The 17,247-nt window shown below is 40.0% G+C and overlaps 2 protein-coding genes across 2 annotated transcripts in view; one reads left to right on the forward strand and one right to left on the reverse strand.

The window, feature by feature from the left end:
• The window catches only part of VWA5A (von Willebrand factor A domain containing 5A), a gene marked incomplete at both ends in the record, with an annotated part of 36,358 nt that extends 28,232 nt beyond the window's left edge, over positions 1-8,126 (forward strand). Inside the window, 4 exons of the mRNA XM_080708407.1 lie at positions 148-198; positions 624-754; positions 7,424-7,550; positions 8,047-8,126. Coding sequence (XP_080564533.1) covers positions 148-198; positions 624-754; positions 7,424-7,550; positions 8,047-8,126 — 389 coding nt within the window. The remainder of the gene's footprint in view (positions 1-147; positions 199-623; positions 755-7,423; positions 7,551-8,046) is intronic.
• Positions 1-17,247, reverse strand: part of LOC308278487 (olfactory receptor 8G1-like) — a gene marked incomplete at both ends in the record, with an annotated part of 199,958 nt that overhangs the window by 113,249 nt on the left and 69,462 nt on the right. The window lies entirely within an intron of this gene.

The following is a 17,247-nucleotide window of genomic DNA, read 5'->3' on the forward strand; positions in this document are numbered from 1 at the left end:
GGCTGGCTTCGAACCTGCGCGATCCTCCTGTCTCTACCTCCCAAGTGCGGGGATTACAAGCGTGTGCCACCACACCCGGCTCTCTCCAAGCATCTTTAAAGAGCAAAAGGCACAGATTCAGTTATCGCCCAGCATCTGCCTGTGCAGTGGAAGAGGCTGATTGTCCTCTAGGAATCGACGTGGACAGTTGTCAAGAAGGTGAGATGGGCCTTCGTTTGTTTCTCTTATCTATGGGGTCTGAAGAATTGATCTTTAATGCTCTACTTCCCTATAGTTCCTTCTGCCTAGGAGATAATCTGTTTGAAAGGCATTGGGAAGAAAGTGAAAGCTGTCCAGTCACTGTGAATGCCAGTGTCCACCCAGGCTCCATTAGCGTACAATATAGGATCCTGAAGCCACTGTCCCTCTGGACTCTTAACTGTTTTTCAGTATTTTCACAGCCATAATCTAAAAGACTCAGCCATGTAACTTAGAGGAAGGGAGATTTATTTGCTCATGGTTTTCAGCATTAGTCTACGTGAAGCTGGGGACCACAGATCTCAAGGCAGGTGGTGGGAAGTGGAGAGAGGGATGGTGCATGGGCTGTGGTCCTTACATCGCCCTTTTGTGTTTTCTCCTTAAAGAGGCTGGAGAGAAAGATTTCATGCAGCTGATTTATCTCCAAAAGGCAAATGGATCCTGGGATCTGAATGGAGATCTGGCTAGCATCCTGGGTGTGAGTTTGGAAGACATCCTGGCTGCACGCCCTGCTGAGGTGAGACTCACAGACAGTGGAATAGGAATTCTCTAGAGGAAGTGAGGTCGATAGTGAGTAGTGGGATGTATATTAGTTTTTTGTCACTGTGACCAAAACACATACCACAAAAAAAAAAAAAAACTTATGGCGGAGATGTTTATTTTGTCCATTTCAGATGTTTCCATCTGTGATCAGTGGGCTCCATTGCTTTGGATCTGAAATGAGGCAGAGCATCATGGTAGGAGTGGGTGGCAGAGGAAAGCTGCTCAGCTTATGATAGCCAAGACATGGGGGAGAGGGAGGGAAGGTGAGGACAAGATACTGTCCTCAGATCTTGCCCCCAGTGACCATTTTCCTCCAACTAGGCTCTACCTCTTACTGTTTCTACCACCTCCCAAAAATGCATTCACATTGTTAATCTATCAAATAAATTGATATAGTGATGAGGTTTGGACCCTCGTGATCCAATTGTTTCCTATAAGCCCCATTTCCATAAAGCTTGGAAATCAAGCTTTCTAGTCTTTAGGTGACACCTCAAAAACACAGCATAACAGGTGGATGAGGGCCTGCATGAGAAAGAGAACACAGGGGGCCATAGACTGAATTAATTTCTAAGAATAGAAGTTCAATGTTTTCCTGGTTATGTTTGAGCTGAAAGAGCAAAATTAATGGGTTAGCTCACAGGAGCTCCTGTGAAGGCTGATGGATGACAGGGGGAAGCAGAAATCTTCTTTGACTTTAGTGATATTCTTTGCCAGGTATCATAATTATAAAAGTAAAGCTTAGTTAGGTATTAGTCTGAGCTAAGCACTGAACATTCATGATGTCATTTACTCTATCAATTAAATCAGTTTCATGTTGTTATTTATAGCTGAAGACACTGAAACTTACAGAGGTATAATTACATGTCTGAGCCAGATTCAATGCTAGGACCATCTGCCTAAGAACCCACAAACATGCCTTCCCCATATTGGTTCTATTCTTAATATAAAATGTAATCCGGACATACTGCGTAACTGAAGTCAAGATAGGAAAACTCAAGATTGGAAAACTCAAAAACCTTTTTATTATTTTTGGTTTGGCATTCTACCTCTGAGCTACACCTCCAGCCCTATTTTTATCTTTTTAATTTTGAAACTGAGTTGCTGGGGACCTTGCTAAATTGCTGAAGGTGACTTTGAGCCTGCAATTTTTCTGTCTGCCTAAGTACTGGGATTATAAGTGTGTGACACTTCCCAGAGCCACCTTCTTATTTTAAATGTTGAAATAATCTAACAAGGATAAAGTAAACTTAGACTGTTTTTAAGTAACTTGCAAAATCTTCTACTACTCATTGAAAATTTGTTAAATATAAGACCAGTGCCAAAATTGTGAAGTACAAATACCATTTTGAACCTTCAAAATCTGAACTGTGATTAAACCTCAGATGTTCTCTAATCTCACTGTTCATTCAATATCCACTAGTCACATGTGAGAAACAAAATTTGTAACTGAATGTGTGTGTGCTATGTTGTGAATTATATGCTGATTTCAAAGCCTTAGCATAAAAAATGTATAACATGTTGCCGGCCGTGGTGGTGCACACTTGTAATTCCAGCATTTGGGAGGCTAAGACAGGAGGATTATGGTTTGTGCACAGCCTCAGTTACTTAGTGAGGCCCTTTGCAATTCAGTGAGAACCTCTTTCAAAGTAAAGAATAAAAAATAGGGCTGGGGGTGTAGCTCAGAGGCAGAATGCCCCTGGGTTCCATTCCCGTACCACAAAAAATGCATAATATGTTATAAAATAATTTTATATAAATTTCATGTTAAAATGATTGTGTTTAGTATGCTGGGTTAAAAAGAGCATATTAATAGCTGAAGGTGTAACCGGCAAGTAGGTCACATGCTTAGCATATGTGAGGCCCTAAATCCATTCCCTTCTGGTCACCAAAAATAAAAGAAAATAATAATATAATTGGGCCTGTTTACTTTTATTTCTAAAAATATTGCGATTAGATCATTTAAAATTATTTTTGTGCCTAGCATTGTATTTTTATTGGACAATGCTTTTGCACAGCATAGAATTAAAAGGATAATTTATACATACCTGGAAAAGGAAATAAGGAACATGATGTCCTAATGTATCTTCACCAAGAGCAGTGCGTGACTGACATTTCCTGTTTTGACATGGTAACAAGACCAGAAAACAAGGGAATCAAGAGACCTAGTTGATCTGAGTTTTAGTAAAAATTTTGACAATTTTATAACTGTCTGGATCAATGACAAACTATCTGAAAACACATAGCATTGAATAATATATTGATTTCATATGGCAGCATATTTTAAGCTCACTAAGCTTTGAATGTTTTTATAGATCTATTTCTTCAGTGAAAATGTTAATGAGATAGGCCAAGTTTTCATTCTTATAAATGATAAAATTGAAATATAAATATTAGACAAAAGCTCCAGGAACCACAACATCCTTGAAAAAATAAGATGCACTTTTTATTAAAAACAAACAAACACCACCACAAACAACAAATATGATAAGGATAAAAGCCATTGTTTTGGGTCTAAATTCTCATATGCCAAGCAGTGATGAGAAGTACTTAACTTCAGAGCAGTTGCATGTGAGTGGCAGAGGGTTGGGTAGCTATAGTGGTGTGTACGTGCATGATTCTGGGGCAACAGGCTTATTTGGGAAGCCACTGCCTTCTTGTGCTGTGATCTGAGAATTTCCTGAGTATTTACCTCCAAGTATGATCACTTTTGGAATTACATTTAAAAACTCATTGTGACCATTGTTTTTAAACTAGGATAATAGAATGAGAGTACTGACTAGTTTGACAGAAGCAGTCCTCTTTAAGCAAAAATTAAAGAAACTGAGCATTTTGATTTGAAATGAGACTATTTAAAGAGGTCATGATAGCCTTTAACAAAATTTAAAGCTCATAATACAAGAGAGAAATTTCTCTTGGTTGACTGATTCAGCAAACTAAAAGTTTTGGTAACAGAGAGTGAAACTCATGGGTGACAGTGATCTGATCTAAGGCTTAAATTTTCTTTGCTTTCTGGGGTTTGGAGGTGGGGTGTACTATAGATCAAACCCAGGGCCTTGGACATGCTAGGCAAGCACTCTACCATGGAATGACACCCCTAGCTCTTGAGACTTCCTTTTGAGCAAGATGACTAGAATCAGAATATCTGGTGTCAGTTCTACCATTATCACTTGCTAGAAAACTAAATAATTTCATTTTTGAATGTATCACTTTTTTTTAAATTTTTTTTATTTTTTATTTTTTTATTTTTAATTGGTGCACTGTATTCATACATCATAGTGGGATACATACTTTTGTAGACATACATGCACACATTGCCCAGTCAGCACCCATCCGATCCCCACCCCATTCTCTCCCTATCCCTCCCTCCCATGCTTGGCTTAGTGATTGACATCTAGTATTATAGCAATTTATCAAAAATTAAAAATGATAATCTCACATAACAGTTTCATTTGTCTGATACCAAGCTTTTGATGACTTAAAGATAACATTTCAATATTTCTTTTTGCTTTCTTTCTTACCAGAGAATCTATTTTTTCTATTTTTTAGGTGAAACTATCATATATTTATATATTTATTTTTCAGAAAAAAAATCTATCCTAATATGGAATATGGACTCTAGGTACCCAAAACGATCTTGAAAAAGAACAAAGCTAGAAGATGTATATTTTCTGATTTCAAACCATATAAAGCTACAATAATTGAAACAGTGTAGTACTATTCTAAAGGCAGATATATAAACCATTGGAGTTAAATAAAAGCCTAGAGCTAAATTCTTCCCTATATTGTCAAGTTATTTTTGACAAGGTTATCACGAACATTTGGTGGTGGGAATAATAATCTTTTAACTAAATATTGTTGAAAAATAATAATTACATGGAAAAGAATAAAATTGGACCCTTACCTAATCCCATATACAAATATTAACTCAAAATAGATAACAGACCTAAATATAAATCTTAAGACTATAAACTTTTAGGAGAAAATCTGGGTCATAAAACCTCACAACACTGAAATTAGCAGTGATTTCTTGGTTATGATTTCAATGGCACAGGCAACAGAAGAGTATACAAACTCCCTAAAAAATAAAAAACATATTATATATCCAAAGACAATGTAAACAGAGTTAACAGTTACTAATAGAATGGGATAAAATATTTCCAAATGCTATATCTGAAGGTATATTAATATTCCAACTAGAAATCCTAAAAATTAACAACAATAAAGGCAAACAATACCCTTTAGAGATAGGTAAAAGACTAACATAAATAATGAATCTCCACAGATAACCAATCTTAGTTGTCTGTTGGATGGAAAATCTTGTTTCTCTAGTTCTGATGTTTGTTACCTATTTCTTCTTTGTAGTTAATCTCTTTGAGTATTTTCTCTAGCGCTGGTTTTGAAGACATAAATTCCTTCAGTTTCTGTTTGTCATGGAAGCTTCTTATTTCTCCATCTAATTTGATAGAAAGTTTTGCTGGGTAGGAAATTTTTGGCTGGAAGTTGTTTTCTTTCAAAATTGGGAATATGTTACTCCAAGCCCTGCTGGCTCTCATAACTTGGTTTGGGAAGTCTGGAGTGATTCTAATTGGTTTGCCTCTGAATGTCACTTGGCCCTTTGCTTTTGTTGCCTTTAAGATTCTCTGCTTGGCTTCCACATTGGTCATTTTGACAATTATGTGGCGTGGGGATCCTCTTCTCCGATCCTGTCTAAAGGGAGTTCTATACGTTTCCTGGACCTGCGTATCGACCTCTTGCTCTATGTCTGGAAAATTTTCTGCTATTACTTCCTTGAAGAGATTGTTGATCCCTTTGGTTTCACTTTCTTTTCCCTCCTCTATTCCAATTATTCTTAGGTTAGCTCTCTTAAAATGGGCCCATATTTCTTCAATATCAGATTCCTGCTGTCGGATATTTTTTCCTAGATTAGAAACTATGTGTTCATTTTTGGAATGATCATCTTCTAAGAGCGAGATTCTGTTCTCCATGTGTTCTAATCGGTTGTTTGTGCTTTGAATTGAGGCCTTTACTTCATTAATTGCATCCTTTATCTCTTTTTGACTCTCTCTGAGTTCTTTTTAAAGCACCTCTATTATTTCTACAGTTATTTTCCTGATTTGATCTTCTAGAAATCTCTGATTTTCTGTTTTATCGGGTTCTGATGTTGTGGGGTTGTGGGCATTCATTGCTCCAGTATTATTCCTCTTTCCCATGATTTCGGAAGTTTGTGCCTTCTCTGGGTTCTTCCCTTGGGTCACTATGACTTCACTTAAGGTGCTCTGGATCTCGAGTCAGTAGTATCTCAGACCCCACTACTCCTTTACTGGGTTGTATCACAGAGTCTCCGACCCAGAGAGTTGATAGAGGCTGCTTTAGACTATGGGGGGTGCCAGGTTGCACGTTCTCCTATGGTGTGATATCACTGCCACCGCCCCTCTCCCACTGGGTCAAGTCCCAGTGAGTACAGTACTGGGATTTCTCCGCTGTGGCCCACAATTTGACTCACTGTTCTTGAGTACGCAGATGTAGCTGTACTGAATTCGGTGAATTCGGTGCTGTTGCCGCCGGTGGCAATATGGCGCCGCTGCTACGCCCTCGGCTATGGGGCTGGCGTTTTTTTTTTTTTTTTCTTGGTTTTGATTTCCACTCTGAATCCCTGCAGCGTGTGCTGAGCTCAGCCACTGGGAGCTTTAGATGCCCTGTGCGCTGAGAAATCCCGCCTGGCTGTTCCGCAGCGGCTCCCCTCGGCTTGCTTAGGCCGTCCCGTGAATTCGCTGGTGCCGCCGGCAGTATGGCACTGCTTCCGCGTCCTCGGGCGTGAAGCCGCGTCCTCGGGCATGAGGATCTCCTCTGTAGCTCTGTTCTCAGTCCGCTTTCTCTCTGAAGCCTGGTGATTTTTTTTGTTTCTCTGGTGATGTTGTTTTCTGGCTTTGAAAGGCGCTGATTTTGTGGTAATGGAGATTTGTTGTTAGTGGGGCTCTTAAGCCCTGCTTTTCTCGGTCGCCATCTTCCCAGAAGTCCTGTATCACTTTTTTCTTTTAAAAATGTTATTGATCTTGCCGGGCGTAGTGGCACACGCTTGTAATCCCTGCGCTTGGGAGGCAGAGACAGGAGGATCGCACAGGCTGGAAGCCAGCCGCGCGCTGGCTTAGGAGACCCTCTTTCCAAATAAAAATGTAAAAATAGGTCTGGGAGTGTAGCCCGGAGGTAGAAGGGCTTCCAGGAACCCCAGTACCACCCCCCCAAAAAAAATGTTATTGATCTTTTCTTCTTCTGTTTTGGGTACTGGTGGTGGTAAGGATTTTTAAAAAAATGAAGACCCTTTTTAAAATGTAAAGCAACTATGCATATGTTTCTTCTACCCTAGCTGGGTGTAAGTTATCTGAGTATTTGGAGGTTTACAGTACTAACCTGGGGGTGGCAATGAATTTAAAACCTAAAACCTTTCTACTCTGAGACTCAGTGTACTTTGCTCCCCGTTGCATGGCATGTTGTTATGCCTGGCAGTGGTAGATGGAAGTAGAAACACAGGTAGCTCCATTTAGCAGCACTGGGGACTGAGAGTGAGAAGGAAGTAGAGCTCTTGCAGCCCTTGCGGTCCCCCTGCCCCAGCCTGTGGCCTTAGGGATTATCTGTCTTTCTACAGCATGTGGACTCCTCAGGCTGGGCCACCATCTTGGCTGTGATCTGGCTGCATACCAATGGGAAAGACTGGAAGGAGGAGTGGGAGCTTCTGGAAAGGAAGGCTGTGGCCTGGATCCACAGCCATGCAGGTAGGAGTGTGATCCCAGGACCTTTCTTTCCCTCCTAGGAAGCCTCCATCTTCCCAGGTGCTAGGCCTCCAGGCCTGGCAGAGGGTGACCACCAGAGTCCCCATGATCGTTCCCACACCATCCTGGTTCAGACAGTGTATAGTTTCTCATGAACTGGGTGCTGGAGGAGAGCTGAATGAGAGGAAAGAGACGTGGGTGTGGAATGTGATTACCAGAAGGCTGCGGGTGGTGCTTGCACTTTCCTCTGTCTCAGCACTAAGCTGAATAAGTGCCTAACTCAGTGTGATTCCTTGGGAGTTTATTGCTGCTAAATGTTTCTAGGGGCAGAGAAGACTGAAGGAAAATCTGTATAGGAAGAAGAGATAAATTAGGGATACAGAGGAATGATATAGTAGGTATCAGGGGAGATGACCCTGGAGGTTTAGGGGAGACTGGATGAAGGGCCTCCTCTTATTTGTTGTCTCTCACCCTTGATTCTTGTTTATGTCCATCACAGGTTCCACCATTCCCATACTTGTGATGGCTGCTAACAGTGTCCTGAAGTCATCTGTGGATCCTGCTGTTTTTGCCTTATGAGGATCCTGTCCACAAAAAGAATGAACTCCCTCTCCTTGCCTGTCAGTGCCTTCTGCACTGTCTCTTCTGCGGTGACATGTTTTGAGTTTTATGCCTCACCTATCTGCTTTTCGACATGAAAGTACAAGGTGTCTCCACCACCTTGGCTCTCTGTTCCACATCTCTTTGTGTGTGATCTTTCTTCCCTCAGTAAGATCTCTCAGATTAGTGATTGTGGTTGCAGAACCTGTTTCTTTTCCTGGAGGAGTTCAAATTATTCACATCTAGTAATTAATATTTCCCCTAGGCTTTCCAAAGTAATAGCGAGAAAAAAGGTGGCATGGGGCACAGACTAATGATTTTCCCATCGATGCTAGGTAGTGCCTGAATTAGAGAATATTCTGCCTTGTCTTTTTCTTTCTTCTTTTTGGGGGGGTGTCTGGTGATGGAACCTAGGGGCATTCAACCTCCGAACTACACCCCCTGCCCTATTTTTTATTCTTTATTTTGAGACAGGGTCTCACTAAATTGTGGAGGGCCTCATTAAGCAGCTTAAGCTGTCCCCGAACTGTGATCCTCCAGTCTCCGCCTCCCAAATGCCGGGATTACAAGTATGCTCCACCATGCCTGGCCATCTGTTCAGTTTTGATCTTCTGTTTTACCATGACCATATAGTAAGCTTCAAAGTTCTCTATTTCTAGAAGATAGAGTTTGAGAAAAGTTATAAACCAGCATCATTTTCAATGTAACCTGAAGATCACAAAGGGAAAGGCTCCGAGGCTCACAGTGATAATTAGAACTGTTGATGAGGGCTTTGATTAATTCTGATTGGATTTTGCTAACCTGTCTTGCATGCCTTTCCACTGCTAAAATATTTGGATTGAGGTATACTCAGTGGAGACAAATGTTTTTTCTGAATCTCTAACCCCCTTGTAGGACTGGTAGGAGAACCTCAAACCTGGCCTGATCTAGTATAATAATAATAATAATAATAATAATAATAATAATAATAATAATAATAAAAAATAGAGGCGGTCATGACAGTTTTGCCTAAGACCTGATTCTACACTGCTCATCATGTTAAGAAAGAAGGGGCTCCACATGGTACCTTATCCTAATGGAAATCACCTGCTTGATTCATCATTCCCTAAAATCATTTTTGGTTCCATATTAAAATAAATCTATCTATACTCTTTCATATCTGGTGTTTTTAAATTCATTCATTGAACTGCATGGGTTCTGTTAGCCCTTGTTTTCTGTCCCATGTTCTGTGTTGTGTCCATTGCTCACACTTTCTCCTTTCTCCTGGAGGTTGATTTACTTTTTATGTGATGCAAATAAAAGGACATTTTTCTGGAAACAACCATTAGCATCCTGAACATACACCTAAAAAGTGGGCAATAGTTTATATCCTTAGGAGATTAATATCTCCTTTGGCAAAACTGAGGCTTTAAACTGGAACTGTATTATTACTTTCAGTTTGAATATTCAAAAATTCTAATCAGGGCCTCAGTACCTTACATGTAAGTAGTGAATCATCTAGATCTAAGTACCTTATAGCTGTTACATAAACTGCCTTGTACGGATATAGCATAGGGTCTAATCTCCCAGAAAGTTCTGAGTTTGCTTGTGTGATTTGTGTGATAGGGCTGTAGGACTGTGCGGATACTTGTTAGAAAGGCATAATTTGGGGGAAACATGAAAAACTACTGCTTTGAAGTCGCCAAGTAACTTGTATGGAAACTAAAATTTGAAAAGTGAGGGATTAGTATTTTCCTGAAGTTGGCTTGTATAAAAGTCAGACATCTAGATAGCCCCTGCCTATCTATTATCTGAAGAGATAGTATCCTAACCTAAGGATCGTGTGACTAGTAGAACTGCACTTGGCACACAAAAGCCACTCATTTTGCATGTATCATGGAGAGAATGTATCGTTGCATTTGCTGTTTATCTCCCTGTTCTCCCCTTTGTGCTTCCAGACCAGTCTAGGACTTGTATACTTAGTGCAGGGACCAAAAACAAATTATTTTTTCCTTCTCCACTAAAATGTAGAAACAACCACAGTTTTGATAAGTACAGATTTAGTTGGGCTTGGTGGCGCACGCTTATAATCCCCATGCTTGGGAGACAGGAGGATTGCGCAGGTTCAAAGCCAGCCTCTCTGGCTTAAGAGACTGTGTTTCCAAATAAAATATAAAAATAGGTCTGGGAGTGTAGCCTGGAGGTGGAAGGGTTTCCAGGAACCCTAGTACCACCAAAAAAAAAAAAAAAAAAAAAAAAAGTACAGATTTATTTCCAGTGTGAGCTCTCATGATGAAGTATTTTGCCCACTATAAATTCTTCAATATCTACATTCTCAAATGAACAATTTAGCTTCAGTATTAATTCCAAAACATAGATTATTTTGATACTCTAATTGCTCAATGAATAATAGAATATTTGATTCCTATTTGGAGCTTTTAAAATAAGGTGCAAATCATTCATTGGGTATATGGCATTGATCATTAAGTAGATGTCTATTGATTGGTTTAGTTGGTTAAATATTGACTCCTAGTAGTCTCTTTTCTGTGCATATTTTTATACTCTTAGTATTGAAACAAGAAGGAAATTATGAAAGGAGATAGATAAATCTTATGCAACAAGATAGATAAGCCTAGAGGACATTATACTAAGTGAAATTAGATATATACTAATGATACCACTTCTATGATGATTCAAAACAGTAGAACTCCTAGAAGCAGAGAATGAGATTCTGGTCCAGGGACTTGGAAAAGAGGAAAAGTATTAGAAAAAAAGGCTAATTTCATCTACACAAATATTCTGTTAAACAAAATGAGTGAGTCTCCAAGATTTACTGTATAACAATTGTACAGGGCCTATAGCTGATAATATTGCATTTTGCATATAGAAATCTATGGTATAGATTGCATTGGTGGTTTCATGGTATATACTTATCTCCAAACTTGAGTTGTACACATTAAATATACACAGCTTTATATATATTGATAATACCCACAAAAGAGGTTTTAAAGAAAAAAATAAGGAAATGCTGTTTTTAAAAAATAGGCACTAGAGTTTGAGTCAAAATAGTTACTGCAGGACATAGTACTTCTCAGTGGCTGAAATAAATAAAGTTCAACTACTGAGAAGGCAGCGTCTTAAACAACAAAATAAATATATCTCAGGAACCAAAACAGATCCAGGAACCTCAGCAGAAGGAATCCTGAAACCCTGAACTGCAAGATCCACTGGGAAAAAAAAAAAATCAAGCATTGTATCTGCTGCAGACACAGCCAGGCCGCCAGCGCCAGAGCGGGTTGCCAGCCCAAACCACAATTCCTGGACCTGACTGACACCAATGTGGCAAAATAACCCAAGAGTTTGAAAACGGATGTAGAGCTCCAACATCTTTTGCAGCAAGCAGCGCCTGAGCCAGAAGCCCATGTACTCAACAAAGGCGGGACCACAGTGGCACAGCGAGTCCTCCAGACACTTGGATCAAGGAAGCCAGGTATCTGAGTATTCAGAGAAGCTGTGGGTCTTAGTGTGTACCCCAGGTCTGGCACTAGCCCTGGGTGCCTGTCCCCCGCCCCAGGTCCCAGAGCTATCCCCATGCTCCCTGCCTACACCCCAGGACCTACACTAGTTGTCTGTGCCACCCGCATCCCTAGACCCAGCGCTTACCTTGTGTGCCTAGCTCACGTGCCCTCCCAGAGCCTTGGCGCTAAATTCGCGGTCCCTGCCTGCTCCCCAGGATGGCACTAGCTGTGTGCACCCTACCTGTGCCCTGAGACCGGGTGCTAACCTTGGGCACCCAGCCCACGCCCAGGGTCCAGCACTAGCCGTGTATGCCAGGCCTATGCCCTGGGACCTACCGCTACCATCTTGCACCCTGCCTGAGCCCAAGACTAGTGCTAGCTTCTGTGCCCCACCTGTGCCCCTGACCCAGCACTAGCTGTCTGCACCCACCCCACACCCCGAGACCAACCACTAGCTGTCTGTGCCCTCCTCATGCCCCGAGACTCGGCGCCAACCTAGATCACCCAGCCTGTGCCCCAGGTCCAGCACTAGCCCTGGGCACCCTGCCCGAGCCTTGGACTGGGTGCTAGGTATTTGCGCCCACCCGTGTCCCGGGACCAGCTATAGTGGTGCACCCAGTCTGTGCCCAGTGACCCAGCAGCACTCTGGCGGTAATTGTGTGTGCCCCGGGACCCTACAGCAACCCTTTCCCCAGGGTGCACCTTGGGACCCCCACAGGCTAGCCCAGTTAGAATTTTCAGAGACACAGGAAAAATCCTCAAGGTGCAATACCTGCAAAGGGCCTCAAGGGGAGGTTCCAAGACTACTTTGGACACCCTCCACCCCTACAGTAGGCTAATCACAGACCTGAGTCGGTGGAGAGTGCAGAGGTACTGAATACAGGCTGGAAATACACAGAACCCAGGACTTGTACAGAATTTATTAACAGTGACACTAGATGCCCTTATACCTAAACCCAAAGCTGTCAAAGGCAAGAAAGGGGTCCAAACACCCAGAGAGTGGCTTAAGAAGCTGACAATAGAGTACAGAGCAAACTAAGAGACATTGGATTATACTCCGAAAGCTACCACAGCAATCAGACATTCAGATATTATATGGACCCGACCCCATATTTGTAAATTAGTAGGACTTTTTTTTAGCTTTTTTGTTTTTTTGTTCTTTTTTTCCTTCTTTTTTTTCTTTTTGTTTTTTTAAATATATATATTTGAAAGCTTGCTTTGTTTTCTGGTCTCATACAGTTGCTAGTTCTCTTTATTTTATTTATTTTATTCTTTTCCTTTTGTTCATCTTTCTTACAATTTTTCTTTTTCCTCTTTTGGTTGTTTTTTTTCTTTGATTATATAATAGTTAGCTTTTGTATCTTGTGTTGATACTTTATTTGTGTTTGTTTGCTCCTTCCCCCATTCCTCTTACAAACTTCCCTACTCTAGCCTATCTACTCTCTTCCCTCAAAACTTTTTACTGTATTATATCTCCTTGTTTAACATTCAAAGTATTTCATATCTCCATACTTAAATACCCTACTAACTACAAGAGTCCTACTATTTAACTCTCTCTCATTCTCAACAAGATATTACCGTATTATACTTAAATTCTTAATCAACTTAAACATATCCTCCACCTAACCTGACTCCTGTACCCATCACCCCAGCTCCTCCCCCATCACCCAACCCTCACTATTGGAAAAAGTACTGCTGACCTGCTGACACCTCTAAATTCCTAATACTAAGATTGGATTAGATATAATACTGACAAATGATAGGCAGACATCAGAAAAACAGGCCTGAGAACCTTGAAAATACGAGAACCAGGAATAATGAAGAGACAACAGAAATCATGAATACTAACCTACAAGAAATACACGAATGGGAGTTCAGAATCATGAGCTACAATATGATGAAAAGCTTTAAAACAAGTCTACAGAAAATGAAGGTGGAAATAGAAACATTGAGAAAGAATCAGAAAGAGGTCTGGAATGAAATGAAAGAGTCAATAAATGAAATGAAGACAGAAATAGAAGGAAGTTCTAGAAGGTTAGATGAAATGGAAAGTAGACAATCACCATTAGAAGACAGGTTATTCAAAACCGAAAACATAGTCAACAGCATACAGAAGCCATTACAGCAACAAAACCTAAACATCAAACAACTATGGGACAATATGAAGCATCCTAAATTACAGATAAAAGGCATTGAAGAAGGGATAGAGGTACAGACCAAGGGAGTCCATAATCTCTTCAAAGAAATAATTTCAGAGAATTTTACAAACATGGAAAGAGACTTGGATCTCCACGTTCAGGAGACATACAGAACACTATTAAGACAAGATCAAAGAAGAACGTCCCCATGCCATATATTAATCAAAATGACCAACATAGACATCAAGGAAAGAATCTTAAAAGCAGTGAGAACAAAAGGACAGGTGACATATAGAGGCAAAACAATAAGAATCTTCCCAAAGTGTATATCCCAAGTCATGAATGCCAGGAGAGACTGGTATGATGTGATCCAGACCCTGGATGAAAACAACTTCCAACCAAAACTTCTATATTCAGCAAAACTATTATATTCAAAATTAATGGAGAAACAAAAGTGTTTTAAGATAAGCAGAACTTCAAAAATTCATGAATTCTAAGCCAACACTAGAGAAAATACTTAAAGAAATAAACCATAAAGAAGAAAAAAGAAGCATACTCCAGAACCAGAGAAGAGAAGAGGTTGATCAGCAGGGCATCTAAGTAAAGAAGAAATAATATTATATCCAACAGAAGATAGAACACAAAATGACAGGAAACAAACACGATATTTCAATAATAATACTGAATGTCAAAGGGCTTAACTCTCCAATAAAAAGATACAGACTGACAATGTGGAATAAAAAACATAATCCATATATATGGTATTTGCAAGAAACTCATCTTATAGCAAAAGACATTCAACACTTCAAAATTAGTCTCAGTTCAGTTATTCTCTAGTTATGTGATCTTTAAGTTACTTAATATGTATTTTTTCACGTCTTTTCTCGGTACCATGTACTTCAAAAATTTCTTTTGGGATTTATGTAATGAATTTAAAAATTTAAGAGCTTATAGTGAATTAGTAACTGAACATTAACTATGAAAATCCATCATTTTTATTTTGGTATGGTGTGCAATCTTTTATTCTGGTCACCCTCTTATGAATGGGTCCCCTACATGAATATTTTTCTTTAGAACTATGTACTTGAGAATATATGCTGACATTACATGCATAATAAATAGTAACTGAAGATATGTTTCTATTAAAGAGTAGTATGTGTTAGAAATAAATATGTAGCAGAAATAAATATGTACAGATACTTTGAAACGTGATGCAACAAATGACATGGTAGGCAAAGTCCTGGAGGAACAAAAGGTGACCACATCGGGATGGCACTAAAGGCAATCTGATGCTAGACTTAGAGCCTATTCCACCAGCAAATAACCTTGGGGGAACATATTTCATACTTTAGAGCATCCCTCCTGATGAAATCATTACTACTATCTCAGGGTGAGATGATGAGTGAAAGTGATGAACTAATTGCTCCCTCTGAGCGCTTGCTGAGCTCCAACCAGGGCTTCAGGGGACCAGGAAATACTTCCAAGGAGGCAACCCAGAGAGAGTATGTATCAGTGTCAATTGTGCAAACCCCAGGAGACTTGATTTTTTATAAGTAGGGGTATGGAAGTTCCTTTCGCTGGAGCACATGGTGCTCTGCTCAGAAATGGTAAATGTAAGGTTTTCTTATTGCCTTTTGGAAAAGCTGGCCAGGTATACTGTGAGTATTCAAACTTCTATGCATACTTCACTGTTAATCTTTTCTCATCATAGGCAAAGAACAGTGACCTTTGAGAGTCTTTGCTGAGCAAGGGAAGAGGATGAGGAGCTCATAGGAATCTGAGTTGCTCAGAGAGACTATTTTGGTGTGGCTGAAATTAGTAATAATGAGGCATCATCCCACCACACCCTCTAGTACATTGAGTTTATCTCTTTACTGTCTTGATTTTTGCCCAATTTTAGGGTGATAGGGGTGACTAATTATGGCTTGTTTATCCTTAGGTGGTATTTTTCAGTGGCAATTTTTACCATATATGACTGGACTTGCATTTCCAATGTGGCTCTTCAATGTGAAAGCTCCTGTATCAAACTAATGGCAAGATCTAATGTCTAAGGGGTGGGAAAAGTCTGTTATATAATCCCTAAACCAAATAAGATTTTACCTAAGTATGTTCTAAAGTCAAAACTTTAAAGACCAGGAAAGTAAGATGTGAAGACTTTGCCCATCTTTGTATAAAGCAATGATAAGAACCCATATGGAAGGGTGTTATTGCACATCAGAGACGTAGGCTATCTTAGAAAGTAGAGGTACACAGGGTGGGCTTAATGAATGATTAAGGGCACACGCAGACAGTGGAAGGAAGCATATTCAACCCAGAAACCTTGGGTGACTTCTTTTATGTTTCTGTTTCAATTTCCTATAACTCTGAATAGTTTTCTTATAGATACATTTAAAAAACAAATCATATCCTTAAAATGCTGTGCCAGTCCTTGGAAGATAGCAAGCATCCAATAAATGGTGTTCGTACATGTACATATACATACAAGTGCTGTTACTATTATTATTAAGTGAATAATGAAAAGAGGAGCCTGTACCTTTCAGGTACCATACCTTGCTCTTGACTCATATACCTACATCATTAGTGCTATTATTTTTGCTTGTATTCAGTATGGGTCACTGTATTGTCTACTTCCTTCTTTTGGATAGTATTTCTGAGTTGCCTTTAGTCCACTCAGAAAATATTGAAAGGAACTGAAGAATTGGAGCAATATCTTTTTTTTTTCTTTGCGGGTCTGGGGATGGAACCCGGGGCATTTGACCTCCAAGCTACACCCCCTACCCTATTTTTTATTCTTTATTTTGAAACCGGGTCTCACTGAGTTGCAGAGGGCCTCACTAAGTAGCTGAGGCTGTCTGCAAACCACGGTCCTCTGGTCTCAACCTCCCGAATGCTGGGATTACAAGCGTGCACCACCATGCCTGGATTGAGCAATATCTTTTGACAGAATTAAGGCTCTTTGCACCCTCAAATCTGGAACAGTGTAATCTGAAGATGATGTAATCTAGCCAGGCAAGGGGACAGAAGTCTGTAATCTGAGTACTTGGGAGGCTGAGAGAGGAGGATTGCAAGTTCTGTCTTTTCAAGACAGCTTCAGGAAAGTAATGAAATTCTCAAAATCTAGCAAGACCCTGTTTCAAAATAAATAAATAAATAAGTAAATAAATAAATAAATAAATGTTGGGGAATACAGCTCAAAGGCAAAGTGCCCTTGAGTTCAATCCCAGTATCACACACACACACAAAGGATGTTATCTAAAGCTTCTCAAAGTCCATTCAATCCTGTTGATTTAGTATTTATTTATTTATTTACTTTGGTGCTGGGGACTGAACTCAGCGGCATTATACCTCTGAGCTATACCCCCAACCTTTGTTTTATTTAACAAAGAGTCTTGCTAAGTTGTTGAGAGTCTCTCTAAACTGCTGAGACTCGCAGCCAGGCATGGTGGCACATGCTTGTAATCCCAG

This window comes from Muscardinus avellanarius, assembly GCF_963383645.1.
Source record: "Muscardinus avellanarius genome assembly, chromosome: 1".
In the NCBI taxonomy this organism is placed as follows: Eukaryota; Metazoa; Chordata; class Mammalia; order Rodentia; family Gliridae; genus Muscardinus; species Muscardinus avellanarius.